The sequence below is a fragment of the Limanda limanda genome, chromosome 2 (genome assembly GCF_963576545.1).
Source record: "Limanda limanda chromosome 2, fLimLim1.1, whole genome shotgun sequence".
Lineage (NCBI taxonomy): Eukaryota > Metazoa > Chordata > Actinopteri > Pleuronectiformes > Pleuronectidae > Limanda > Limanda limanda.
This window is the reverse complement of record NC_083637.1, coordinates 3777086-3804748: the sequence shown is the minus strand read 5'-3', so window position 1 is coordinate 3804748 and position 27663 is coordinate 3777086. Positions and strand designations below refer to the sequence as shown.

At 41.1% G+C, this 27663-nt stretch overlaps 1 protein-coding gene across 1 annotated transcript in view; it reads left to right on the top strand.

Moving 5' to 3' along the window:
• Positions 1–3424: 3424 nt before the first annotated feature.
• Positions 3425–27663, top strand: part of LOC133021882 (voltage-dependent T-type calcium channel subunit alpha-1I-like) — a 138623-nt gene continuing 114384 nt past the window's right edge. Inside the window, exons 1-3 of the mRNA XM_061088889.1 lie at positions 3425–3440; positions 4049–4460; positions 27013–27124. Coding sequence (XP_060944872.1) covers positions 4072–4460; positions 27013–27124 — 501 coding nt within the window. The 5' untranslated portion in view covers positions 3425–3440; positions 4049–4071. The remainder of the gene's footprint in view (positions 3441–4048; positions 4461–27012; positions 27125–27663) is intronic.

Below are 27663 nucleotides of genomic sequence, written 5' to 3'. Positions count from 1 at the left end.
TAAAAAACACTTTCTCACAAAGCAACACAAACAACTTTGTTAAATTGTTGTTGTGTTTCTTCTACTGAGATCATTTCCATTATATTAGAGCCGGTGTTCGTGTTATCTCTGGCAGATTAACGGGAGCCATCCCCCATCCCACACTGAGTCTTTAGTAAACCTCACCTCAGGGTTAATGATCGGGGAATTTCATCATTAACATTTGACCATTAAGTTTCTACAGGTTCACGAAAAGCAAAAACAATGTTAATTTTCCAGCAGCTGCTCACGTGTGACCACTGAATGAAAACATGAATCCCACTTGAACTTTACTCTGAGTTCTGTAAAGCTGGATTCATGTCTGAATGAAACATCCTCCTGAATGCAAATCTATTTAACTTGAATAGTTACTGACTGATAGTTCAAATTATTTGGGAATTACGTGTACATCTAAAAGAATATGAATTATTTGCTACTCTTCGTCTCCTGAATGCTCCAGACTTTTATCCTGTTGTTGTTGGACCCAGACAATCTCTCGCTGCGGTTTTCATATCTGAGCGGCAAACTCTGGCCAAGGTTTGAACCCAATTTTCCTGAGTTTATGAGTGAAAAAAATGTTGGTCCATCAAAAGCAACGAAGGCCAGGAAGGGGCAACAGCCTGCTGCTGTGTTGTGTGTTTGCTGTTTGTTTGGGTTATATTGAAGTCTGTGTGTTACCCTGCACCAGCACCAGCCTGCAGACAGAGAACAGGTAGAATCCCAGTGTGTGAAGGCTAAGGGTGCATTTCATCAGAGGTGCAGAGACTGGGAGAATGCACCAAGCAATCTGGGATATATTGAGGTGAATATTGCAAATATCCCTTTGCGCTTTAAAGGCACAAAAGTTTAAAACTTCTGGACACATTCACGGTACTAAAGCCTGTTTGGCTTCACTGTAAAAAATTCACAACGGCTGCAAACACAGCAGTGAAGCCGACGCTTTGTGTTGCTGCCGACAGCAAACAGCAGATCTCCCACCCCCCCGGCCCTAATGAGCCACAATGTGCTACCCTCTCCTGCACTTTGAATTTTGAATGGAGACAAGACTTATAATGGGGAGAAACTGTCTGGATGCACTTCCTTTATATCCACTCTGTTCTGTCTGACGTTCTCTCGTCTGTAGTCCAAAAAGCATCCAAGTGTGTCACCGAATCCCACTTGAACTTTGAGTCCTCTTTCTTTCCCTTCACTCTCAGTTCCTCAATGCTCCATTATCGGCTGGACGAAACATCCACTTGAACTTTCTAATCTTTCTGCTTTCACCAGCCTCCAGCCTGTTTGTGGTGTCGGGGATGTAATGTCACGGAGAGGCAACTCCAGCGGCTTATCAGGATGAGGCTTCGACCCAAAGTTAATCGTCCTCTGTTTGGATGCTGCATGCTGCTACACTGTGGTTGTTGAGTAAAGTTTGAGGAAAATCTGGGTTTCAGACAGAAACTGAACAATACACCTGGGGCACCATTGTCAAAACACCCAAAGAACCATTAAAACAAATTGAAAATCTGAATTAGTCTGATATTAATGGATTACATATTCTTTTGGAACAGGGCTGTCACACTATTCAGGTGGTGTAATCATTTCTTACATCTCATTGTCGTGAGTTTGTTATCTAATAACCCAGAGATGATCCAATACTAATACTTAATGCTGGGTCTGGCATCGGCCTGTACGTGAATCTATATACCAATCCAATATTATATCTTTAAAGTATATAAGTTTCATCAAGATAAAACTGCAATTTTCTTTCTTCCGGAGATCACTTGTTGTTCTGCCACTGAGCAGCACTGTTTGTAGTGTAGCGTTCGCCAGAGCTCGGTGAAATGAGGCAATATTTCACACCGGATTTCCCCAAAAGTGAAATTGAACTTGTAACTTATGTACGATTTCAGTTTCTAGAGGCGGACCTAGTGTTGCTGAGCACAACACAAAAAATCTCATAAAACATTTGAAGACCCATCGTACGAAAAACCTCAGGAGTTCACTAAGTGTGAAAACAATCAAAGAGTTGTGCATTGACTCCAAAAGTTCATTTTTTAAATAGATTTTCTCTTGTGTTGTTTATCTGGAGACGGATGATCCAATGAAGAGGCCTCACATTCTGCACTAAGAGCTTTTTACAAGCTGCATCCGTATAATACATAAAGTAAAATAACATATAATGACACTTCCTTCACATCTCAGAGGCTTTCAGCTAAATTAAGAGACGTCGTATCAACACTGTCATATCTTTCCAGCGGCTTGATGGGGTTGTTGGTCTTAACTTAACAAATTAAAGAACATATGGTTTAAATTAATCTAAAACTGTTAAGATCCAGTTTTTTGGAGTGAATCAATTTGCTTTAATCTCCACTGCCGCTTTATTGCTCATTTTTTTATGTTCCGCTTGTCTTCATCTTTTTACTTTTCCCGCTACTCTGCTGCTGCTGAGACAAGCTCATTTCCCCACAGGGTTCCATAAAGTTTTATGTTATCTCACCGAAGCCCCGATGATTACTCTGTCAGATGCAGAGATTTGTTGCATTAAGAACAGCTTTTTTTTAGTCCCTTGCCCTGATTCACAGAGGGAAACTCGTTTGCTTTTGGTTGTTAGAATATATGTTTCTCCTCTTCACAACCCATTTCTCTCGTCTATCTGTTCTAATTAGCAGGTTTTTCTTCTCGTGCCGCGGTGGAGGTGTAACTGTTACGTTTGGCGCTGCACTTAATTTTTTAATAGGACGATCACAACATGTAATGTCCATCATGGTTTCAATCAACCGAGACAATGGACTGAAATCACCTTGTCCCTCTTTGTGTGATTGTGTCTCAGTGAGTGTCGGTGGTCGACCAGAGTCGGTCTTTTGTAGTAAACCTGAACACCAGCTTATAGCCTAAATAAACAGAGTCTGCTTTAACGACCTGGGGGGGGGGGAGTGAAGTGGACTTTCAGTGGCTTTCACTGGGAATCGTGCTTCGGCTCACTCATTGGAAATCCATGGGCAGGTGCCACTCAGTCGTATCAGGACTCCCGCTCCGTCCATTCTCTCTCCGGTCGACACGGTATCGATTCCTCTCGACACAAAGAGTTCTGACTGAACCACTGAACTTTGGTTCGTCACTCTCTCTTCCCTCAATCCTTTATTTCTCTCGCCAACCTCCTAGCGTTCAGCCACTTTGCTTTACAACCACTCATTTGTGCTTGTTCTCTCTCTCTCTCCGCCTCTTGTTTCTGCCAGAGTCGGCCTCCTCCTTCGTTCCTGGGAGATTCTCTCATTCGTGTTTCTGGCAGTGAGGCGGATGAGTTATGAAGCCCGCAGCCTGTGAGCTTAGAGATCAGCATAAAGACCAATCTGCTCTTTTAATGTTCAGTGATGCTCACATCACTCTGTCTTAGACGGAAAAACCAGTTCCTTATTTATATTGCAAGAATGATATTTGGAAAGTTACAACAATGTTTATGATGTTCGTTGATACTTTATCCTAAAAGCTTTGATACTTGATCATCAGAAAAACTTCTGCTTAAAGTCCCAAACACAGACCATAGATAAAAACGGATGTTTTCGGTATCTGTCTTCTAAGTAAAGCCAGGAGGGTGACTGTTGGTTTTTTAAATGACGTCACTTTCTATTGAAGTCTCTGAGAACCCGGGACCAAAGTTCATGCTCCACTCCTGTGACAGACTGTGAATAAAGATGGATGACGCATCTCCACTTCCTCCCCTTGTACAAAAATGAAGCTTAGAACTCTCAGGTGACCCGAGTCCATCTCACACTGTCAAGGCCCTGCCAACACACACACACACACACACACACACACACACACACACACACACACACACACACACACACACACGCGTCATGAGTGAGTCAGTCATTTGACGTCAACGCGGCCATACATGTTTTCAAACCTTCAATAAAGTAGTTTCCTAAGTTCATCCTTCCCGATATGTTCAATGATGCTCATCCTATCGCTGAAGTGTAGCACATGTTCTATGAATAAGAAAACAACACAAAATGTATTTTATTTTTAATCCCTCTGTTTCTCTTCCTCTCATCTCCAGACCGTTGTGTTGCCATGACGAGCGAGGAGGAGGAGGGCCCCAGCGTTGCAACAACAACGGCACCCTCGGCGACAGCAATCTCCAGGGTAACAACAGCCGTAGCCGGGGGCGACAGCGATGACGCCGTCACGTCCTCCTCCCCCCGCGGCCCTTCCCCGTACCCCCTCCCATGTCCCCAGGAAACGGAGGAGAAAGAGGAGGAAATAGAGGAGGAAGGGATTATTCTAGAAGAAGAAAGGATTGAGGAGGAGGAGGAGGAGGTTGTGGAGTGTGATGAAGATGACGCCAGCAGTGACACCAGTGTGTTGGTAGTGCCCTACCCCGAGCTGGTACCGGTGGTTTTCTTCTGCCTCAAGCAGACGACCTGCCCTCGCAGCCTGTGCATCCGCATGGTCTCCAGCCCATATCCTTTCCCTGTGTGAAGCCTGAGGAATGCAAAGTGAGGGATTATCTCCCGAAAAACGTTCCTGCCTTTGATATCTTCACTCATCATCATTTAAACATCTTTCTATTTCCAGGCTATCAAGGAAACATTAAGAAGCCTAATCTCAGTCAAAAGTTTAATTCCCCATTAGCGGCTGATGGATGAAGGTGTGAATCAAAACTGGCTTTTTGGATGTTTCACCTCATCTGCCCCAGTTCCAAGCTGAGTTTCCATTTAGCTGCGTTTCTTTCTCCCTTGTGATCACTCTGCTCTCCTGTAGCTTTACCTACAGAAGAAAAGGCAGAAGTCTTTTTATACAGTAGAAGTGATCTGTGTGGTTCAGGAGGTAGTGTGGTAATCTGGTAATTGGAAAGTTCCAGGTTCAGTCTTCTAGAGAACTTGTCAATGACATCGAACCCCTGATGCTGCATCCTCACTGTGTAAGACGTACGGTTGTCTATAGATGACAAAATTTGTTAATTTACAAGCAAAACTGTGTGTAGGCTGCCAGGACCAGGAGTTACCAGGAGTAACACAGCTGAGTGTCAGGAAGGAGGATGAGTGTGTGGAAATGCAGATTCACAGTAGAAGTACAAAAGTCTGAGACAACTTTCCCAGATCAGCAAGTGTGTGTTGATGAAAAAGCCACAATTATAGTGTTTGTTTGTTTGTTTGACTTTTTCTTTTAAGGAGAGGGTTCAGCTGACACAAGTGATTCCCTGTGACAGGAAGCCTGAATGAGCTGGAAAGAAACGTTGTGTTTGTCGACTTTTAGCCTTCGTATCATTTCATTAAGCAGGCATCACATCGGCTTGTGGCTGGGTTTGATTTAACAGCAACCAATGGAAGAGGAGGAGGGAATAAGAGTTGCTTAATAGGCAAACCATCCATTCAGAGCTAAATGAATTGTCTGCCTGAGGGAAATGTCTTAAATCAGAGAGAGAGAGAGAAAGAACACTTTGTTTAATTGTGTTTCGGTTTTAATTCCATCTCTGTTTGTTTGTTTCTCTCTCTGGCTGTTTATCTTTATCTCCGCTATAATACTAATAATACTTATAATAATTCTGAATATTTGTATTGCACCTTTATTCCAAGCAATGCAGCTCAAATTGCTTTAAATACAATATAGATACAAATAAAAACATTTTGATACAAATGAAAACATGTTTTTAAAAGTAAACAAGTTAAAATGTAATTCATTTAAGAGATAGGAATTTAAGGGACATAAAAACATCTTAAAGTGACATTTAACAAAAAAGAAAAATCAAAAAAAAAAGAAAGGAAGTGTTAAGAATTATAAAAGTGCGAGCAAGTGAAAGATCTAGTTAAATGAATCTAGTTTTGTGAATCCCAGGTCTTGTGTGGAACAAAGAGGTTTTGTTATAGTCCTGCTGCCGCTGTGATGATGCACAGAAGAGACAAGAAGCTTTTCAGCTAGAATTGAATCAAACACATGTTGAGGAGCAAACACTTGTTTCCTGATATTCACACTTTCATTGGAGCACAGAAGCGATGCTAGCATGAGGAAAACAACATGAATCACTCTGTTTCATGCTGGAGAAGTAACAGTTTCCAGGTTCTCCATGCTAGCAGTGGAGTAAACTTGAATCGGCTGTTTTATTTGGCTCATCTGTTGCCTTGAGGATAATTGTAATACCACAGTATAGATCTCCTAACTTTCTTTAGTCTCAAACTCCTTGAAGCTAACGATAGACAACAGAGGAATACTCCGCTTCCACAAAACGTTAAATCTAAAACCATCCGTCTATTAAAACACATCCAACAGGTTTGCTTCACCAGTTGTGGAAACATTGCAGTTTTTATTCATAACTCACTGAGGTTAACTGATATAGACTTTTAGTTAGTTTGTTTTTCTAAAGGATATTTGAACAGAGCTTGTGTGAGACCAAACTGCAGGTTTTCACTTCGCCGTGTTCGATCACATCACTGTAACTGCATGGAAGGAAACATGAGTGAATATAGAGGTGTGTGTATGTGTGTGTCAGTGTGTGTGTCCTTGTTACTTCTCTAAAATGAAAAAAGGCTTGTATTGACCAGGTCCACTCTCTCACATTGAGCTCAGATGGCTCAGTGCAGTAGATTGATCCGGCAGTAAAATCTTCTTTGTGTGGATGGAAACAGTCGGTCCACTCTCACTGCATGAGTGCATGTGCTTCATCCTCAGTTCACAGGGTTATTGGCTGAAATTGCGTGAGGGCGGAAAATAAAGGAAATAAAGGAAATCCTGTAATTTACCCTTTGTGATTATGCAAAACAGGGATGAAATGAATAATGAATGAAGCAAAAGTGGAGAAAGGAAATAATCTGGATAGAGGCACCTGTCGAAAACCTACCATTACATGACTGGTAATAAGATCTGGAAATGCATCGAGTCTGTTGTGTTCATTTGGGATAATGGTTGTTTACCAGTCTCCACTGTAACCAAACAATATATTATAGTATAGTCGTTAGGATGTGTTGTTCACAGGACTCAGATATTAAGCTCCGGAAAAGGCAGTTGGTGTTTGAACAAGTAGAAAATCTCTCTGTTTGCAACGTGGAAGGTACGAAAGAAATTAAAATATCCAAAACTCAGAATTGAGGCTTCAAAACGTAAATAAAACTTAGTAAACACTCAGGGACACGGCTGTGACTAAACAGATGAACTAACGAGAACGACCGGGGGGGAAACAGAGACTAAATACACAGGGAAGACGAGGGTAATTGGGCACAGGTGAAACACATTAGGTGCTGCAGAGACAAAACCAGACAAAGATAAAGTAAAGCAAATAAGAGACACACAAGATAATTAGTACAAAGTAAAACTTCCTATTTATAATGTGCTCCTGTTGTGCGTTTCTTTATTTCCTAGACCTATACAAACTATATCTATACTCTCTTTGTTCTTTTTCTCTCTCTTGCTCCAACACAAACACACTGACCATAAGCAGCACCAGGTGAAACCTTACACTTTAAAACATCCATAAAGGTTTTTACCCTGTTCAGCAGGCAAGCAAAACCCAGCATTAATTCTATAGAAACCACTTTCGTACCTTTTTAAGTGATATTGTTGAGTTATTTTACACATTCTAACCCTAAATTCGTCCCTTATAGATCAAAATTCAAAACAAGTCCTGAAATACTGTGCAGAGCCTCACAATGTCCCCACAGTCATTTAAAAGTAATTTAAAGGGGCAGATTTGAACAATAATAAATAATTAAAGTCGTTTTTGTGTGATAAATTACAGTTTTACTTGTCTTAAGTCAAGTCATGAGACAAGATGCCAATAGTATCAATTTTCATATCACAAATGGAAAGTCTTCTGTGTTATACATCTTGCAGTGTGTTTCTCTCTTTAGTTGTAGAACCCCACGTGTTTCCCTGGTCGATAACCACTCAGTCAAGTATAGTGATGCGGGCAGGAATTGAAAATGTGATCCGCAGTGACCAAGGGAGGAAATTTAAGGGCCTTAAAAAATAGACAAGGGGCGTATCTTGAAAGAGAGGGAACTTAAACTGGAAAGTCAAGTAACAGAGCCAATGGAAAAAGAAAAATGAAAATAGAGTGTCGGAAAGGGACTAAAACGATAGTTAGAAGACTTCTGTCGTAGCTGCTGCCTCAGCTCCGCCCCCCCCCCCCCTCTTCTTCTTTCTCTGTCGCTAGTCTTCATCCCTTCTCTCCTAGACGGTGAATCACGGGCAGTTTTATTCCGTTAAATCCTGTTTGAAGCCAAGTAGAGAGACAGTCAGTTAGGCAGAGAAGAATAAGTGGCATTCAACATTAAAACAGAAATAGATAAAACAACGCTTCTGGCAATCTGCAGTCATAGACGGATCAAACTTTTGTCACTTATTCCAAATTGCTGTCGGTTATAATTTGTCAGTTTACCTCCTGTCAGTCCTTTGCACTCGTTTGTTACTCAGCTGCTCTTTTTGATTTGATCTCTGACATCAATATTAACACACATCAAAAATGTATATTTCCCAGTTGTGTCACTTTGGCTTTGTTGGAAATTAAATAATCTGCCGGGAATAAAAACGCAACCAACACTCCAGGCCGTTCCCTGCTTTGTGTTTGTAAGCTTTTTGCTGGATGAGTTTATGTGATGAGAAGTTGTTATTAATTAAGCATTTATCATCCGAAGGCCCATTTTGTTACAACCAGAACTTTATCTCATTGAATCTTTTTCTGTTATTTTTGAAAGTAACAGTTAGATATCATACAGTTAACTGAACGGAAACAGCCTGGACAAAGGTGAAGTGTTAGCGTTGAGATTTCTGTTTCCACTCGACGCACTCACTTATTCAAACTGAGGTGCTGCCAGCCGTCTGTAGTCCCGGTGAAATTGCTATTTGTCTCTGTTAAATTGTACGTCTCCCCTGCTGAAAACCTGCATAAGAAACTGACGTGTATTTCTGGTCAGCCGAGAGGTTGATGTGGTTGTTGTAGAAGTTGATGATGGAGGAAAGGAACGCGGACCCAGTACTTACAAGTATAACAATGTTTATTACACAAAGTATTACAGGTCAAGACAAGCTCTAGAACTCGGAGAAATCACACAGCCAAATGGTGAAGTCTGACAGGCCATGGTCAAACACACATTATATAGAGACGTTAGTTCCACCCACAACTATGGGTAACATGTCATGTCACCTAAGGCCTCCTAATAAGGACGTGTTTAGTACATGAAGATGAGAATACACTGGTCAAAGATTGTCTCTTCACCTCTAACCAATTGCTGGACAGAGGTTATTCCCTAGGTCAAAGGTCCTTCCAAAGAAGGAAATACCTACTTAAATAAACAACTGAAAGACTCTAGGAGACTGTCTGAGTCACCAAAATAAGCATCATATATATCAGCCTGTCATTCTATTTAAACACATACTAAAGATGCTTACTCTAGTGAGTACACGACAAAACAAAACGTCAAAGCAAACACGTCACGGTCTGTGGTTCCTCCTCCAGATTCCCCAGCATGGCTGCTTCCAACAGGGAGAACTGACTCTGGATCCACATCCGTGTGAAGCTGTGAATATCATGTTAACCAGGTGTCGGGCAGAAACACAACCGGGTCCGTTCACACAGAGAAGGGATAATCAGGAGAGCATGTGGGGGGGCGGAGGCGGAGGGGGATTAATGGAGATGATTTCAAAACCCCAGAAATGTGAAATACTGCTCTACACATCTGAACCTGTACCTGTGTGTTGGGAAGAAGGGATGAAGATACAATATGAGGAGGTAGAGAGAAGAGAGAGAGAGCTGAGAGAATCAGAGCACGTAGAGTGAATATCTATTCTGCTGCAAAGCAAATGTGAGAGTGCAGGTCAGATTAATAGCTTCCAATTCACTTTCAATCTCCGCTGGACCAACACATGTGGCCTCATGCGCTTCTGGCAATAAACACAAACACACACAGACACACACACTCACACACAGACACACACACATCATCAATATACATATATGGGCTCTGTCAAAGTTCACGCCTGGTTTTGTTGATGCTTTTCACTCGTGCATGTTCAATGAATCCGTAAAGATAGCACAGGAGACCCTCTTTCATATTTCCCTCATAAACTCAAACCTGCTTTTCTCCCACATCCATCTGTTCATATTGCTAACGAGCACCCCCTTGGTCACGTGATGCCGGCGTCTGGCTGCTGATTGGCTTGGCGATTAGACGCAGCTTAATGCTCTGTGATGCCTGTAATGGTCTGTTTGGACTTGTCTTTGCCACCGAAATGATATGGGTTTCAAGTGTAGCATGCATACATTACATTGAGATTACCACGTTTTAATTACGGGGGGTGTCATAAATCAGGTTGGGTAATGGGTTCCCTATCAGTGGGGGCTCCTCCGGTGCTGTGTAAGGGAAAAGAAAGAGATTCAGCTCAACCACGGAACACAGGAGGATGCTGGGAAATATTCTCTCAGGGACGTGACACCGGCTGATGATTGGATTCATGCCGTTAAACTGGACTTGTTCAAGAAAATCAATGTAATTGCCAAATTTCATTTAGTGGCAGTGGCTGCAGGTGACACTGCTAGTGATATCTGAGAGTCAACAACGCACGGTTCACCGCTCCCCCAATCAGCACCGGGAATCAAACGTGCGTGATTCAGTTTCAGCCGGAGGTGCGTGTGTAGAGATGGATCCTCGGCTGGGAGTTTAAAAAAAAAATGGTTTCTGCCACCTTCTGTTTGAGAGACCTTTGTTTATCCTGTTTGACGCAGACCTGGAAAGCCCTTTGAGTCACTAATTGCTGTCAATATGAATCTGAAAGCACTGGACTGCAGGAGACCTGTCTAGTTCTGGCAGGGCACCATGAGCTGACATGTGCTCTGCTGCTGCTCTTGGCGTAAGTTGGTGCAGCCTCCATCTGCTTTGCTTTGATTTTTGTTGGCTTTGTTGAATCCTGAAAGACCTAATTTAGTCATTTATTTATTCCTTTACTCCAGCGTTGAAGGGTCTGACAGGAAATTAGTTAAACGATCGACTTGCTTGATGTTAAAATCCGTAAAATGCGTCGTAAAGATTTCGGGAGGTGAGAGAACTTTATTTACCCACAACACCTTTCTCTGAATAGACCGACAGATATTTTAACGTGTATCTTTACACACAAAAGTGATCTGACTCCATAAACACTACCCTCAAAGTGAATAGAAGTTCAGATGTGATATCATAACCTCTTTAACTGCTCCTAAATCCATTGCTTTCTCCATGTTTATCTATTTTCTTCAGGCTAAACCTGACACACTGATCTGATGTAGTGAAGGACGTGAATCATTGCTCTTCTGTGGCATTTTCCAATTACTCTCAACCTCTATCCATTGCTTTATGTCAGAGTTTTGCTTGTATTTTGCTGACATTTTAAGGAATGATGCTTTTCACTTGTATATTCCAACAGGATACAATTAAAGTCGCCCCCAAACTAAATGGCAGATTTGTTATTGATCGACATTAAAGGAAGAATGCATCAGTCAGAGGGGACGACGTGTTAACTGCTGTATTCCGTCTTATCGAATCCCAGGGGCGTTTCTAGGATTGAAAGAAAGGGGGGGCTTAGCCCCTAAGGAAGGTAAATCTTTGCGCGCGCAAATGGATATCCATTGTTTCAGACAGTTCATGGATTGGTTCAATCAGAAAGAGTGTGATTTTTCTCTGTATCTTTGCTTGCATTCATTCAGTATAAGATAACAGAAGTTATCTGTCACCTCTGCTAAAGAATCTTCTTATATCCATCTGGTCAATGAATTAGATGATATACCGCTATAATAGCGTTGACACTATGACATTTTGTTTTCACTAGCATTAACTGATTATAAACAACAACATTCTATAGGCACTGATATTATTGTTTTAAAATACTAGAGATAGATATTAATGCAAAGAATAGAGAGCTGTCGATAGTTATTTCTTACATTTCAAATTTGCTCGTTCAAACTCTTGCTCACTGGAGACATTTTCTAAAAAAATAGCTAGCTAGCTAGCTTAGTGTTAACATAGCTCATTACAATATTCCCTTTCATTTGCCTCAGTTTAACCTAAATTTAAGCAGGTAACAATCATTAACAACTACAGATAGCCACATTCTGTAACCACCTGTACTAACAATTTCACTCTGTGCATCATTTACTATGAGCTAAACTCCTTGGCTGTAATCCTGCTGTCTTGATGAGAGACGTTACTTGGCAGAGTGAGAAAGCCAGCGCAGCAGCGATGCAGACTCCCCAAGGTCCTAGTGCCCTGTCTTGTATTGTTAAGTATGATGAGAGGCTAGTGGATTGTAATTTGAAGTGGGAGAAAACATACAAAGCAGAAACGCACTCACATATGTAGCATGTTAGAACTTGTTAACTTGTCCATGTGTAAAACAATAGTTTAATTTAAAAAAAAAAATTAAAAAAAATAAAAATTAAAAAAAATCCCAAAAATTATTTGGGGGGGCTGAAGAACATTTTAAAACAGGCCTAACGACGCCCCTGTCGAATCCTATTTTATATTTTTCCTTTCATTCAGACCGAAATCTGATTTAAATTAAAATTAGGTTACGAAGATAATATTTAAAACACAGGCTCTGTATAAAGACTTCACATCCCGATCAAAGAAGAACAGTTATACACATCATTCCAATCTTTGAGAAGTTCTTCTAGAATCAAATGACCAAATGTTTTCTACAAAAACCACCAAATAAAAACTGCCCTCATCCTAAAATGAAAAAGCTTTTGGCAGGAAACTAGTGTAAAGGGTCCTCATAGTTTTTTTTTTCATAGTGATGTCATTTCAGTCTGTTGTACATCAACCATTTGTAGTTTCTAAGCTGTCTCACAGAATTGCAGTTGCTTGTAATCAGCCGTTCGCAGCTCGAGGCATGAAGAGTAAACTCATTCATGAAGAGGATGTATGATGTTGGAATGGACGGAGCTGAAGCTGTCAACAGCTGTGATGGAAAATGTTCTTTGTCTCCTGGTCTGTTTGGATCCTTCCTCTTCTTCTCCTCCACTGAATCCTCTCTTTTCATTCTCCCTCCTCCTCTCGGCGTCTTGACGTTTATTCTTTGGCTCTCGCCCGGGACTCTCTCCCAGCCGCTCTGCATATGCTAATGTTGGTAGAAATCATTATGATAATGCGCCTGTTAATCACTATGCTAATGCCACTGTACCTACCTGTCAGACTGGGGCTTTGTACAGGGACCTGCCATCTTCTCTATTATTTCCCTATTCAATCACTCGTTGTATTCTTTTCCCCTAATCGTCTTTACTGCTTCATTTCCCTCTTTCCTTTCCTCTGCCTATTTGTAATCACTGATGTTTTCACCTTCACCGTAATATACCTGAAAGAATACAGATCACAAATTGAAACTGCAGATGAAAAAACAAAAATGCTTCCTTCGAGCAAAGAACAAAGCCTTACCCGACGGTTCTGCTCTGGTTAACGGCTGCAGTGGTTTTGTCTGTTTCTGTTCTTCCCTCCTGTCTCACGTCCTACCTGTCCCAGCTGTCCTCTCTTTGAAACGCCGGCTGCCACATGTTGACAGAGCGCTGTGACGCAGCCGGGGAATAGTCGCCCACGAGGAAATCCCACTGACGGTCTCTGTGTGTGTGTGTGTGTGTGTGTGTCTGTGTGTGGTAACACGAGTGTGTCGAGGAAAATGTATGAATCACATTTTGTACCAAGAGCGGCTTGTTTTTTTTTTTTTACTTTGCTTTTACAGACAGTTCCGTGTGAGGGACGGAGAGAATGGGAGAATCTGTCAGTCATGCATGATTATGTGCGTCTTTGTGTTGGTGTATAGTGCTCACTTTTAATAGAGAGTGTGTGTTTGTGTGCGTTACAAGTGATTGCTAGTGACAGCAGACATGAAAACCAGACACCAGCACTGCCTGTCGATGACAAACTGAGAACATGTGGATCAAACTCCTCATCATTTACAGGATGTTTGTGTGTTTTCATATTAGACTTCAACTGGGAAACTTAAAAAAAATAGTTTTAACTATAATTGACTACAAATTGAACCACGGACATTTCTACAAAATATTAATTGGACCAAAAAAGTATTAAAGAGCCCTCAAATCAACAAAGGTGCTGACATTTAAAGATGTGTTATTCATGAGGAGGTTATTTCTAAAAACAAAGTGTTGCTACACCATGAAAACCGTTAATTTACTGTCACTAATATGAATAATAATATAATATAATGCAGGATAACAAGCATTGATTTAGTTGCAAAAGGGAGATTACTTATTTGAGTATGAAATCTGTGAAACAATACATTCTGCAGCCTTGACATCTTCTCGTATCACAGCTTTGTGCAGATCATTTGAAACTGTGGCTCGTTTTAATAGTCAACCTCTCTCCCAGTTAACTGACCTGTCACATCCATACGTTTCCTTTCTTACAACGGTGAGAGCCAACCCTAGTGGGGACAAATGAGATGGTTCAATAAAATGTCTGAGGGCTGCAGAGCAGAGTATTTTTAATTCTAATTTGCCGACTCTCTGTGTGTGTAAGTAGATTTTAACATTTGCTGGAGAGGGCCACAGAGATAGTGTTGAGACGTAAACTTAATTTGTAAATTCCAAACCTGTAGAGTCAAATATTCCCTCTCTAATCTATTTAAAAATAATGGTGCTACCTTTAGCCTCAGGTATTTCATATAAACTCCGACTGCAGCCCTCCACACGGCAGTTTATCCTTCATGTCAGTGGCTCAGGTTTGTAGGGAATTGTCCGATGATTGTTTTATGGCACCGGACACTAGAAAGGTCACTATTCTTTATCTATTGATGAAGCTAAAGATCGATATTTCTTCTTAAGTTTTGGCCTCGGTGCTACAGGCTCTTCCTATTGTGCTGGACATCATCTCTCAATATTTAAGACATTTGTTTGGAGGAAGTGATCAATAGTTCAATAGTGACATCGATAGTTCCCTGAAGCTTCAGGTCGATAGATATCGATGGATGTGGTTCGGCTGGATTTCTTCTGTCAGTGGATCATCGAGTTTTGCTTTTCTCCTGCTGTGATGGATGTAAAATTGGACACTAGAGGAGAAGAGACTGTTTGCACGATAGATTATCAGTGTGTAAACTGTCAATCTGAAAACTCACAGACAGATATTTTCAGAGATTTACCAGATGTACAGCTGTGATTCACTTGTACTTGGTCAGTTTGGTGTTTTAGGGGAGATTTCCATATTGTAACCCTGAGTATATGGGTTACTTTAAGTTCAAAAAGTAATTACAGATCTTTAACAAGTAGTCAGATCCAGTGGTGGGAAGTAACGAAGTAGAAATACTTTGTTACTGTACTTAAGTAGATTTTTCACATGTCTGTACTTTACTTGAGTATTTATTTTCCTGACGACTTTTTACTTTTACTCGTTACATTTGAACAAAAACTATGTGTACTTTGTACTTCTTACATTCTCAAACTGACTCGTTACTTGAGCGGCAAAGGTTGACGCAGCACGCCTCTACGCACGGCGCACCTCTCTCTCTCTCTCTCTCTCTCTCTCTCTCTCTCTCTCTCTCTCTCTCTCTCTCTCTCTCTCTCTCTCTCTCTCTCTCTCTCTCTCTCTCTCTCTCTCTCTCTCTCTCTCTCTCTCTCTCTCTCTCTCTCTCTCTCTCTCTCTCATCTAGGGTTCAAAATTTGTAAATTTTCATATTGTTGTTATAATTTTTCAGTCAGTTGAGATAAATCTTGAGGAGAAACATTTTGGGTTGTTTTGTGTCTGTATAGGCCTAATATAAAAAGCACTTTGCATTTTTTATTTTGGTACTTGTACTTTTACTTTTGATACTTAAGTACATTTCAACACCAGATACTTTTGATACTTAAGTACTTTTAATATGAGCTACTTTAGGACTTTTACTCAAGTCATTTTCTGACGGGTGACTTTCACTTTTACCGAAGTCACTTTCAGGTAAGATATCTGTACTTTTACTCAAGTATGGCTTTCAAGTACTTTATACACCACTGAGTCAGATCACAAATGGAAGTTGAGACCTGCAGATTTACTTTATATCTCACCCTGTGTGTCCTACCCTCTATGACCCCCCCCCCCATCCACTCCACCTGATTCCCTCCCCGCTGCTCCAGACAGACGGGCGCTGTTGAAGTCATGTGATGCTGCGCGGCTGCCACGCTGGTTGCTGCCAATACGTGTTATTGTCAGTTTGACATCACCCACTGAGCCCACGGGCGCTGAAATAACACAACGGCTCCCGGGGAGAGAGGGTGAGAGGGCGTGGGGGGGGGGGGGCGAGTGACGGGTCGGCCAAGGTGAGACGAGGCCTTCAAAGAGCCACAGACTCAGTAATTACCACAGCGGGTTCCTGTGCATGGGCTTGGATGTGTGTGTGTGTGTGTGTGTGTGTTTTATACTTGTTAAGGTTTGATTTATAATGATCCCTCTTCCAAGGAGGTTATGTTTTGATCTGCGTCTGCTAGTTGGCAGGATTACACGAAAAATACCAAATATCTCTATATATCTTTACACTTCAACCTGTGTAACCAACCAGTCAAATACTGTGAGTGATGTGCAGGAACTTTATCATTTATGTTATGCCAATTAAAAACGCAGAATCTGGGGGTTATTACTTTGTGTTTCCAAACACAGTTTCCAGGAAACGTAAACTAGTTTTTAATGGACATAATTCTAAATAGAAATGTATGTTTTTGCACAAAATGTCCACAATAGGCATTAAATTCCTTCATTTGTCAAAGAGCTCTTCTCAGCTCTGAAAGAAAGTAGTAGTAACTCTGTGTAATGATAAAGATGAGTGGTAAGTTACAGAAGAAAGATTTTGGATTTAACAAACACACAACATGTAGTTCTATAGGATGTGTAGGTCACTGGATTCTGGGATAAACAAAGTAAGAAGCTGAGAAAAGGCTCAAATGAAGCCGTTCTCCCAAGTTTGGTAAATGACAGTCATTAGTCTGTCATTAACACTCGCCTGTCTGCCTGCTGCTATCTTGGGAACTGTTGACTGACATGTTTTAATGTGTTAATGTACTGTGTGTGTGTGTGTTTGTGTACAAGTGCACGTTTGTGTACCTTTGTTCTGAGAACTGACATTTGTGTCTCAATCTAGGAAGCGTCTCGTTCCCTCTGAAAGTGACACTTGTCCCTGCAGATACCTCAGAGTGTTCCTCTTGTTCAGATCGGGATTATTAATATGTCACCTTGTTGAGTCGCAGTCAAATTACGATGATGAGTGAGGACTGAGAACTCACTCACAGTTGTAATTGATGATGGAGGGATGAAGACAGAGAGATGGAAAATATCCAAGTGGCAAAGATGAGGAAAAGTGAGAAATGAAAACAAGAAGACGTTTGAGTGACAGAGTGAGATCAGCAGAAGACTTGAGACTTGGTGGGAAGTCAAACTTATCTTATCTTATTGTGGTAGTTTTGATGATTCTGTCGGACGTGATAACTTCTGAGACTTTGTGAAGTGGAGACAGTCAAATGGTTTAATAATAACCCCAAGATCAGTTTACAGACTGACTTCTTGCGTCAATGATCAAATCTGTTAGTTATTTTCTCAATTAATACATTTAAAAGTTAATTGTATGGTCAATGAAATATAGAAAAATACATTATTAGGTATACAATATTAAATTACTTGTTGATTCAGACTGAATCCAGGAGTATTCCCTTTCTTCATCGTATATAATATAAGACAAAGAATCCTTCCATCAACACAAATTAACTTTTTTTCTTATGAATAGTTAATTACTACAATATTTGTTCAATAGTTATAGTGTGTTATCGAGTTAGAGTAAAAATGAAAGTTGACAGTTGTGTGTCTAATGGATTTAATCGGCCAATATTGGCTTATCTCAAATGAGCTGATGTAAAAATGTATTTATTTACTCTGCCCCAAAAATCCAGTATCGGTCAGTCTGTAGAAAAATAAGGAGATATTGTTAGTTACAAGGGTTCAGGTTAAAGTTTTAAAGAAACTGCATCTTAAAGCTTTTTCGAATCTGGTTTCCTTTTACAGGAAATGATACAATGCAGAGAGCAGAACATTCAGTTATGTATAAAGTCGAATTACAGTTTAGTTTCATTGAGGGGAAGGTGCTGCTTGGTAACAAGTTGGTAACTACAACAGATGTGTCACTGAAAGGATGAGGATTGAGTTCATGACGGATTTCATTCAGAAGTTAAGGGCACTTTTTGGTATTGGTAGAGATATGAACTCTGTCATTCTATCTGAAATGATATTTTCCATCACTGGGACACACTGGTACTTTCTCCGCTCTATCAATAGTTGTATTGTGTAATTGTTGGTCAGTCTGGGATTTATTTATTTATTTTTGCTCTCAGTTACACAACCCTGGCAACGCTGGGAGATGGAAATAGAAAGAAACATTGGTCGTGGGCAGGAGAGGAAACCTACACACTTCACATCCGCATCATATTAGCAACACACTTCATCACACAAGGAGGGAAACAAAGGAATGTAGAGAACACATGGAAAGAACAGAACGATCCCAGCAGATGGTCTAAAGGACGGATCTGTGTGTGTGTGTGTGTGTGTGTGTGTGTGTGTGTGTTGTCTTCTCACGTCTCACACGCAGGCTGCTATCTGTAATTACCGACCGGTTCCCTCCTACTTCCATTCCCACCATCGCACCTCCACTGATGGACGACACCTGAGTTGGCAGCTGTTGGTAAACCAGCAGAACTTTATTATCTGGCTTCAGTCGTCTCTGCTGCTGCTGCACTTTATCTTCCTCCGTCCATTTCCAGGAGGTGAAGCTGAATTAACTCCACGCTGAGAATCCCAGTAAAGAGTGTGTGTGTGTGTGTGTGTGTGTGTGTGTGTGTGTGTGTGTGTGTGTGTGTGTGTGTGTGTGTGTGTGTGTGTGTTGCACTGGTCTCATCAGATGGTTTTTGATATTACGCAGCGGCGGCTATAACAGAAAAGATTAATGATTCATTATGAAACCAAACTGAAGTCTCCTTTGATTAATGGCAGCAAACTGTGACTTTATCACTTAATACAGTTTAAACAGACTGGATCCCTGATTAAGAGATCAAATCATCAGCTGAGAAATTAATTGACTACAATGTGTGTGATTTGCGGCACACACACACACACACACACACACACACACACGACACAGAGTTCCTAATATTTTCAGATTTCAGCGCTGGTTGCTACAGCAACAGGGCAGAGCTGGTCTCAAGGAATCCTTTGGCAGATGTGAACTGGCCTTCTAGGTAAAACAGGTGGGGGGGGGGGGTGGGGGGCAGACAAAAAGAAAAGTCAAAGATTTAAGGAGATGGAAAGTTGAGTGATTCTTTAAAATGCGGGATAACTGGTGACCAGTGATGCCGGTAACGCGCTACTTAGTAACGCGTTACTCTAATCTGACCCCTTTTTTCAGTAACGAGTAATCTAACGCGTTACTATTTCCAAACCAGTAATCAGATTAAAGTTACTCCTCCAAGTCACTGTGCGTTACTATTTTGTCTACTATTTGTTACTTGTATTATCATCTTCCGTCACTCGCACCCTCACTCGCACTCCGTCTCTCGCACACATCAACAACCCTTCACTTCCTCATTGGCCCCCCCTTCCCCAACACAACCAGCCAATGAGGGCCTGATATTCCCAACAACCCCATCCTATTGGTCCAAACCGTCACATGTCCCACCCCGACCCCTTCACTGACCCTCAGGATATCGGAACGCTCCTTCAACACAGTGTTTTACTGAACATACGTCAAATCCAAACATAAACATAAACCCAGTCCGTTACAATATATTTGATTTTCGTCTTGCTTCTCTGGGAGTGAGGTCATGTAGCCTATGCGACAATTAAGTTGAATCACCCTCGTTTCGTGCCATAATAAACAAGATCCCTACTACTGTCAATGCCGGGCTGCCTCACAGAACGGCTTTTTGTAAAACCACTACTTGCTTCTCTAATGCTGTGAACAACAGGTACAATGTTCATAAAACATGTTGAAAATAATTTAATAGTTACATTTATAAACAATGTAGATCATAAGTAGTAAGTTTTTCCATTACAGTGTTAACATTTAAATATGTCAGGTCAAGAAAGATTGTCATTCTTTTATTTTTTATAAATACAAGTATTTATGTTAAGTGAAGTCAAGAAAGACTGTCTTTATTTTATTTTATAAAAACATGTATTTTTTCAGGAAATGGTTTTTAAGTTCAACTTAAAATGTCAGGAGATACATTGTACATTGTTGTTGTGTACATTACTATTAAAAATGCACCTCTAATAAAGTGAGTGAATGTAACTAATAAAGTAACTTGTAATCTAACTTAGTTACTTTTAAAATCAAGTAACTTGTAATCTAACTAAGTTACTTTTAAAATCAAGTAATCCGTAAAGTAACTAAGTCACTTTTTCAAAGTAACTGTGGCAACACTGCTGGTGACATCTCAAACCAGAAGCTGGGGAGCTCTCTCACCTCGCTGTCTTGACAGAGTTGATAAAAAACAAAATAATTGCTTGTTTGAAAGATGTAAAAGACAAACAGCACGAACACAAATCTTCATTCTTCGTTATGCACCGACACCCCAGAAGATTCATCCAGTCCCTTAAAGGCGGAGCGTCGAGAATTTAGACACACAAACAAACACACACACACACACACACACACACACACATATACACACAGCAGGCAGGTAGATGCAGTCAAGAAATCTCAATGTGAAGAAACAGGTTTCACAAATGCTCCGACTGGCAGACTGATGCAGAACAAGATGCAAAACAGGAAGTAAAAGAAGCTCAGGGAGGCACGAGGGAAAAGAGGAGCTGAAGAGATGAACTGACAGAAAGTAAAAAGTGAGAGACTAAACACATCCAACGGGCAGAAGAACATGAGAGAAGAAATGCATGAGGGCAGGAAGGAAAGTGAGAATAATAACTTTAATTCCATTTATATATAAAGTCACTCAAAGAGCAGGTTTTTGGCTCGTTTATATTGTGGTCGTGACTTTTTTATATTTATGTAATTATTTTAATAGCGTTGATAGTTAAACATGTTTATGTCTGACACACGAGCTTCTGTTTGAGTCGTGCAGTCGAGTGCGAAGACAAAAGTCAGAAATGAGTCAAAGCCCTGAAGGCAGCAGGATGATGAGTAATGAGAGAATCATGCAACAAGTAATAACTTCTGTTGATACAGGCAGTCGACAATTATCCAACAAACCTTCATCACATGCGTGTGTGTGTGTGTGTGTGTGTGTGTGTGTGTGTGTTTGTGTGTGTGTGTGTGTTTGTACACGTGCACTCGACCTGACAGCTTAGGGAAAAGAGGAGCTGACACGAGACACTGTGATGCATCACCGTGTGATATCCCATGACATTTACTGCTGTCCAACACACACACACACACACACACACACACACACACACACACACACACACACACACACACACACACACACACACACACACACACACACACATACACACACACACACACACACACGAACATTCCCTTTATCCAGTCCGCTGTGCGGGATCGAAGAACCCTGATGGAAGATTCCAGTAGAGAAAAAGACCTGCCAGCCTCTGGAAGGTAGATGGATAGAAAGAGGGAAGAAGACAAGAGAGATCTGAGAGATCGATGACATCATCAGATCAGTTTGACGTGAGATCAGTTTGTAAAGTATGAGAAGCGAAGGAACCCGAAACAGAAGAGAAGTGGATGTTGGGATAAATATGTGAAATGTGCCGAGAGCTGCACATGAAGAAGACACAAAGCTCTTAAAGCAAAGGGAAATTAAACGTACGACTGGTTTATAACTTGTCTCTTCAATTTACAAAGATACATATGGTTGTACTTCAATAATTTTAGAAAAAATCACAAGATTTTTGTTTCTTCTTCATCTGATCTTCATCATTTCTAAATGCATCGTCTCTCCTCGAAGCTCCTCCGGTGATTTAGCTTCATTAGTAAAAGCTCACGACACGACCAGGTCTCACCTCAGGAAACCAAAACTAAAATTACCGCTGCCTGTCTCCTCATGTTCCCTCCTTCTCTCTCTCTCTTTTTCCTCTACCTCCTTTGTGACTATTCACTTAATTTTATACTCTATCGGTTGCCTTGGAAACCGGAGGTCGTTTGCCTCCTGCGCGTCTCTTTGGAAACAATAAAAACAGGAGAGAGGGAGAGAGAAAAGGCAGAGAGACATGAAGCCGGGGTGAGAAGGAGCGGTGGCACGCGGCGAGGTATTAAGGATTCATTTAGCTGCCGCTGCCGCTGCCGCTGCCGCTCACTTCCAACCTGCCGGCTCTGAACCGAAGCTCTCGGCAGAAACCGAAGCCTCCGGGCGACGCTGGGTTTCATCTGGCCCTTTAAATCCTTGAGTTTAGTTTCCCTCCAGATCTGTGATGTAACCCAATCTGCTCCTGAGGCTTCGAATCAGGACTTTGTCGTCACGTTGCTCAATGTGATCAGTTATCAAAATGAGAGAAGAGTGGATTATTGATTTAAACTGAAAATATGTCAGTTTTTTGTGTGTATTATTTTTAATTAGACATATTCTTAAATGAATATCAAAGTTCTGCAGAGTTTCTTCTGTGAAAAGACGTCAGTAAATGGAAAATTATGTGTTTCCTTAAACATTAGATTATTTTTAACATTTTCAAGTATTAAAATTCAAAATATCAACCTGAATATGAGCAGATTTTGGGTTTTGGGATTCAGACAAAAACTCCAACGCAACAACTTGGACTTTAAGAGCTTGTCACGTCTAGTTTTCACATTTTCTTCAATCTTTTTGACTCACAAGCAGAAACATAATTTTTAGATAAATCGTCATGAGCTACTTTACATATTTTCCTTTGTGATTTATCATCATCAACTTGTCTTTCCAAAGGGACAACATCAGAAAATCAGCACTGAATGGTTTTAAAGCAATAATCTCCCGGTGAATACAAGGTATATCAATTTTAGATATAACTTGTTTTCAGATTTAACAACAACCAGATCAACTTTTCTTCCTCTCCAGTGAAACCCTGAGCTTTAGTTTCCCAGCTTCCCTGAAAAGAAACTTCCCTCCAGTCTGTCACAAAGAAATCAAAACGTACGTCCTGACACCAAATCCTCAAATTCACCAGAGAGCGATCACAAAGCCCCACCAGTGAATCTGCACCTCCAACTATTTGAATAATACTCTAGTTTCCTGCTCCTTCCAGGAAGTGAGTGACAGCCAGTGGAGGGAAACACAGCAGCCGACCTACTCTGTAATTACTCCACAGTTTTTTTGAAAAGAAGCTGTTTTATTTAACAAGTTCTGAGTTAATCTTATTCCAACACCTTGTCTGTAGTGGAGGTTGGAGCTTTGAGTTCCTCCTCCTTCTCCTTCCAGTCACAGAGCCGCTGTGAGAGGAACAAGATTCTACGACGCTTCAAACCTAATTGACTCTTTTTAAAGACAGACACTCGTGTACAGCCAGCGAGCATGAGAAGCTCGGCATGCTGGGAAACTCATGGAGGCTGTGTTTTTATAAGATAATGCATTTTGCAGTGGGAATAACCCTGAGATAATCTCCACCAGGCCCTTAAGGCTGCCACCATTACTTGGACTGGGGGGGAAATAAGAAAGCGCTGTTCTGCAGTTTTATTCAGCCATGATATTGATATGAAAGTGTGTGTGTGTGTGTGTGTGTGTGTGTGTGTGTGTGTGTGTGTGTGTGTGTGCGTGTGTGTGTGTGTGTGCGTGTGTGTGTGTGTGTGTGTGGACGGGCGAGCTATGGGAAATCAGCTGAAGTGGCAAAAAGAAGGAGTGTGTGAGAGAGACAGATTAATGTATAATTTATTTTTTCTACATACAAATGAAGTTACATTATATTTTGATTCTATATTTATCAAGTTCAATTGCATCAACAAGCAAAACCCAGGAAATTAGGTCTTGGGATTTATAAGAAATTGAGCTGTAATGTTTCTAATTTTGCCTTTTTTTATTGTGTTTTTATCATATTAAATAATAATATTCACAAAATGTCTCCCTGTTAATCACCTCCAGTGAGCAGGTTGAGCCATTGAACAGATTTCCTGGTAATTTTCGAAAATGTAATTTAAGGAACAACCAATACATTTACTCAAATGAATCAGGGTTCCTGCGGCGCCTTAAAACAAATCCAAAATATTAATGTGAGCCTTAAAATATCATGAATATGCTAAGATATCACATCCAGGTCTTGAATATGCTTATAGGTGTGTTCTTATTACGTTGTGGCTACTTCCATGGTGCTTGGAGATTACGTTTTTTAAAAGAGAAATGTTTTCGAGTCCAACGTGGAATTGATTACTGATCGTCTCGAAACTTTAAGATTAAACTCTTCGGCCAGAATGAATCTCACTCCACTGGGTTTGGTGGGAAAGACTGAGGATCCCTGCTGTGTTGAGAGATAACTTGGTGTTTCCACGGTTATTCTCTACTCGACTAATTCCCCTTAACCACCAATTCCCCTTAGTATATCTGGACTCTGATGTTTCTTCATATCTATCGGACTTGACGTAGGTTTTAACTTTCATTGATCCTAAAAAGTCCTAAATTGAACTTTTTGAAACCTGCAGAAACCATGTTAATACAGTTTGTTTGAATTAGTTAATATACGGTATGATTTAAACCTGCTCCTCTGCATATGATATATATATATATATATATATATATATATATAGTGAACAGACATGTACAGGGTATGTGACAGTTTGTGCCCTTGCTGTGTGTTTAATCACCCGAACCTTCCAGGGGACGCGATTTAAAAGCCAGATGTAGAAGGAATAACCCAATTAAAAATGGATCTTACAGTAATACACCGTGGGATCAATCGCCTTCCGCGGTGTCGGTTTGGCGGCGCCGCCCGTGAGCTCGCTCTGAAAAGTATCAGATGACAAACGTGTCGTCTTTACCTTGTCTCCCGTGTCTGCTTTACAGCTATTAGCCCGTCGGGGGCATCGATATTAAACATGGCTCCCTGCGGTGCTGAATGTTGGTGCTGCTGACACATATGGAATTTAATGTTTTAATTTAACGAGAGATTTAACGTGCACAACTGAGGATGCATACGTGCGTGCATGTGTGTTAGCGTGTGGGCGGCCGAGTGAGAGCGTTTATGTTTTTTTAACGGTTCGGCTACACGTGCAAAATCCTCGTATGTGGACTTTTCTGCCTGCGAGTGGGCGTTCGGTTGCGTGTTTGTGTGTGTGTGTATGTGTTTGTGTGTGTGTGTGTGCGGCTCTGTCTGTGTGTTTATCTGCATGCATGTGTTTTGCCCACTCACAGCCTATCTTTATCCGTGCTGTGATATCTGCAGTCGTCCGTTCCTTTGTGGGGAAGGTTGGGGCCGAGACATGTGGAGAATTAAATCTTCGCTGGGAATTCTCTCTGTTCAAACGCTCGGTGTCCTAAGTTCAGGAAAGAACCGGTTCTCCTTTAACTCCTCTGTGCTCGGCTCGTATATTTTCTTGCTGTATCTGCTTGCAGGCTTTGAGTTGCTGGGTATTGGGGGGGGGGACAATTCCACATCCTGTGCTGTGCAGCCTCAGGAGGAGATTGGACCTGCTGGGCGGCTGCAGCACATCCTCCTTCACACGCTTGTTAGCCGAGCAGCGTGCTCGCTCCCTGAACACACAGGGAAACACACACTGAAACCGCTCCGTCACACTCGGCTGCTTTGTTTCTGTCATTTATTTTTTTCTCTGGCAAACACAGGCTGGTATTTTACACGTTCTGCTCGCTCCGTCAACCTTCACGCTAAACAAGTGTGGTTCCCCCTCAGAACACGTCAACAGATATCATCTCCTCAGGCTGAGTCGGAGAAGACGCTGGTGGAATCGTGTTCCAGCTTCTATTAGAGACGAGTCGGCTGCATAATTTAGATTTATTCTGAGTGCAAACCAGCGTCCAGGGAGTGATATATCAGTAAAATACACATGAAACACAAGTTAAATACACATTCTTGTTTTTAAAAGCAATTCATCTTGTGTTATAGCTGCTGTCGGGAGCTGCACTTGACCAGCAGCATGTAGCCGTTAGCAAGAGGAGAATCACGGCTGCTCTTAAAGCTGTTCTCTGAAACCATGACACTCTGAGCTGGACCCTCCAGGCTTCACCATTTGTTGGCTGTAGTTTTGTTCGATTTGTGGAGGTTTTGCACTGATACTTTATTTTTAATGGTCCGACATAAAGTTTTGAAAGCACCTTAGTGTCAATGTTTGTGTAAAGAAACAGGCCTGGAGAACTAATCTGATCTGTGAGGGTCAGATCCAAGCAGCACAACATCCACTCTGATAACAGTTATGGTTATTTTGATAGTTAATATGATGATGACAATACATTTAGTTAAAAATCAATATAAATGCTCTCGTTTTTCCTTCTTCCTTATACTGTTAAGGCCCAAGCTTTTATTTTGAAGGCTCGATCCTAACAAACACATACGTCTGATTTCTGGATTTGAGATTTGTGAGAAACAGGAAATGTATATTTTGCAGTTACTCAAATTCTACTTTGAAGAGAAATGATATTCAAACAAAAATCGATTCAGTCCTCAATAATTTTATTTGCATGTTTATCATCATATCTATTTATTTACACTAATAACTCCTCTAACGCCTGCACTGTCAACCTCAAACTGTTCTGCTTATCAAACATGTGTTTCTGTTCAAACTGGTTTCAAATTGTGTGTAATTTTTATAAGAAATCACAACACAAAGGTGTTGGACCTTTGTTGTTTAAGCTCCATGACGTGAACATAAAGGGATTTTAAAAGCTACAAAGAGAGAAGGAGGTTTGCATCCTGATCCAAGGAGCTCCTGATTCCAGGAAGGGATCCGTGTCAAACCTTTTTTTTTCAAAGCCAATGTTTAGTTGTGTTTAAAATGTTCCATGAGCTGGGTCACATGATTAACCCTGTCCCATTCCACCTCTCTATTGAAATGAAGTGTTGGCGTGATGCATGTGAAAAGCTGCAGACGTCTCTCTGTCCCTCTCTCAGCTGTTTGTCCTTAACCAGCTGTGTGCACGTGGTTCGAGCGAGTCAGCATGATGGTGATCCTGTTGAACTGCGTGACGCTGGGAATGTACCAACCCTGTGAGAACATCGACTGCTCCTCAGACCGCTGCCAGATCCTTCAGGTACAAGCACACACCTACACACACACACACACGTCAAACCTCTAATCTGCCATGAAGTCTTCGTGGATCTAAATCTGTGAACATCTCAAAACTCAGAAGTTGATATTCCTCCAGGCACGGTTGAGATATTGATTCCTGAATGAAATATCTGCAGCTGAACTGACGCCTCTGTCTGCTCAATATTTACATTTGACTCCACCACAGCATCTTTTTTCGACCTGTCTGTTGTTCAATCTTGTGCTTTTTACTTGTTTACTTACTCTTTCCTAACAGTGGGTTCAGGTTCTGAATCTTAAACCAGTGTCGCTGGAAGGTTTTCAGTTTGAATCCCAGTTTAACAGGAGTCTTTCTGTGTCTGTTCTCCCTGTTTTCTCCTGCATCTTCCTCCCACAGTCCTCAGACATGCAAGTGGGGGTGAGGTTTAATGAAGACGTAGGTGTAAATGTAAAAGTTTTGACCTCTTCTTTTATAATCTCTCAGTTTATCGTTCTTTGCATTGAGCGTTATGCTGACGTGGCTGAAGACCTGAGACACTCTCT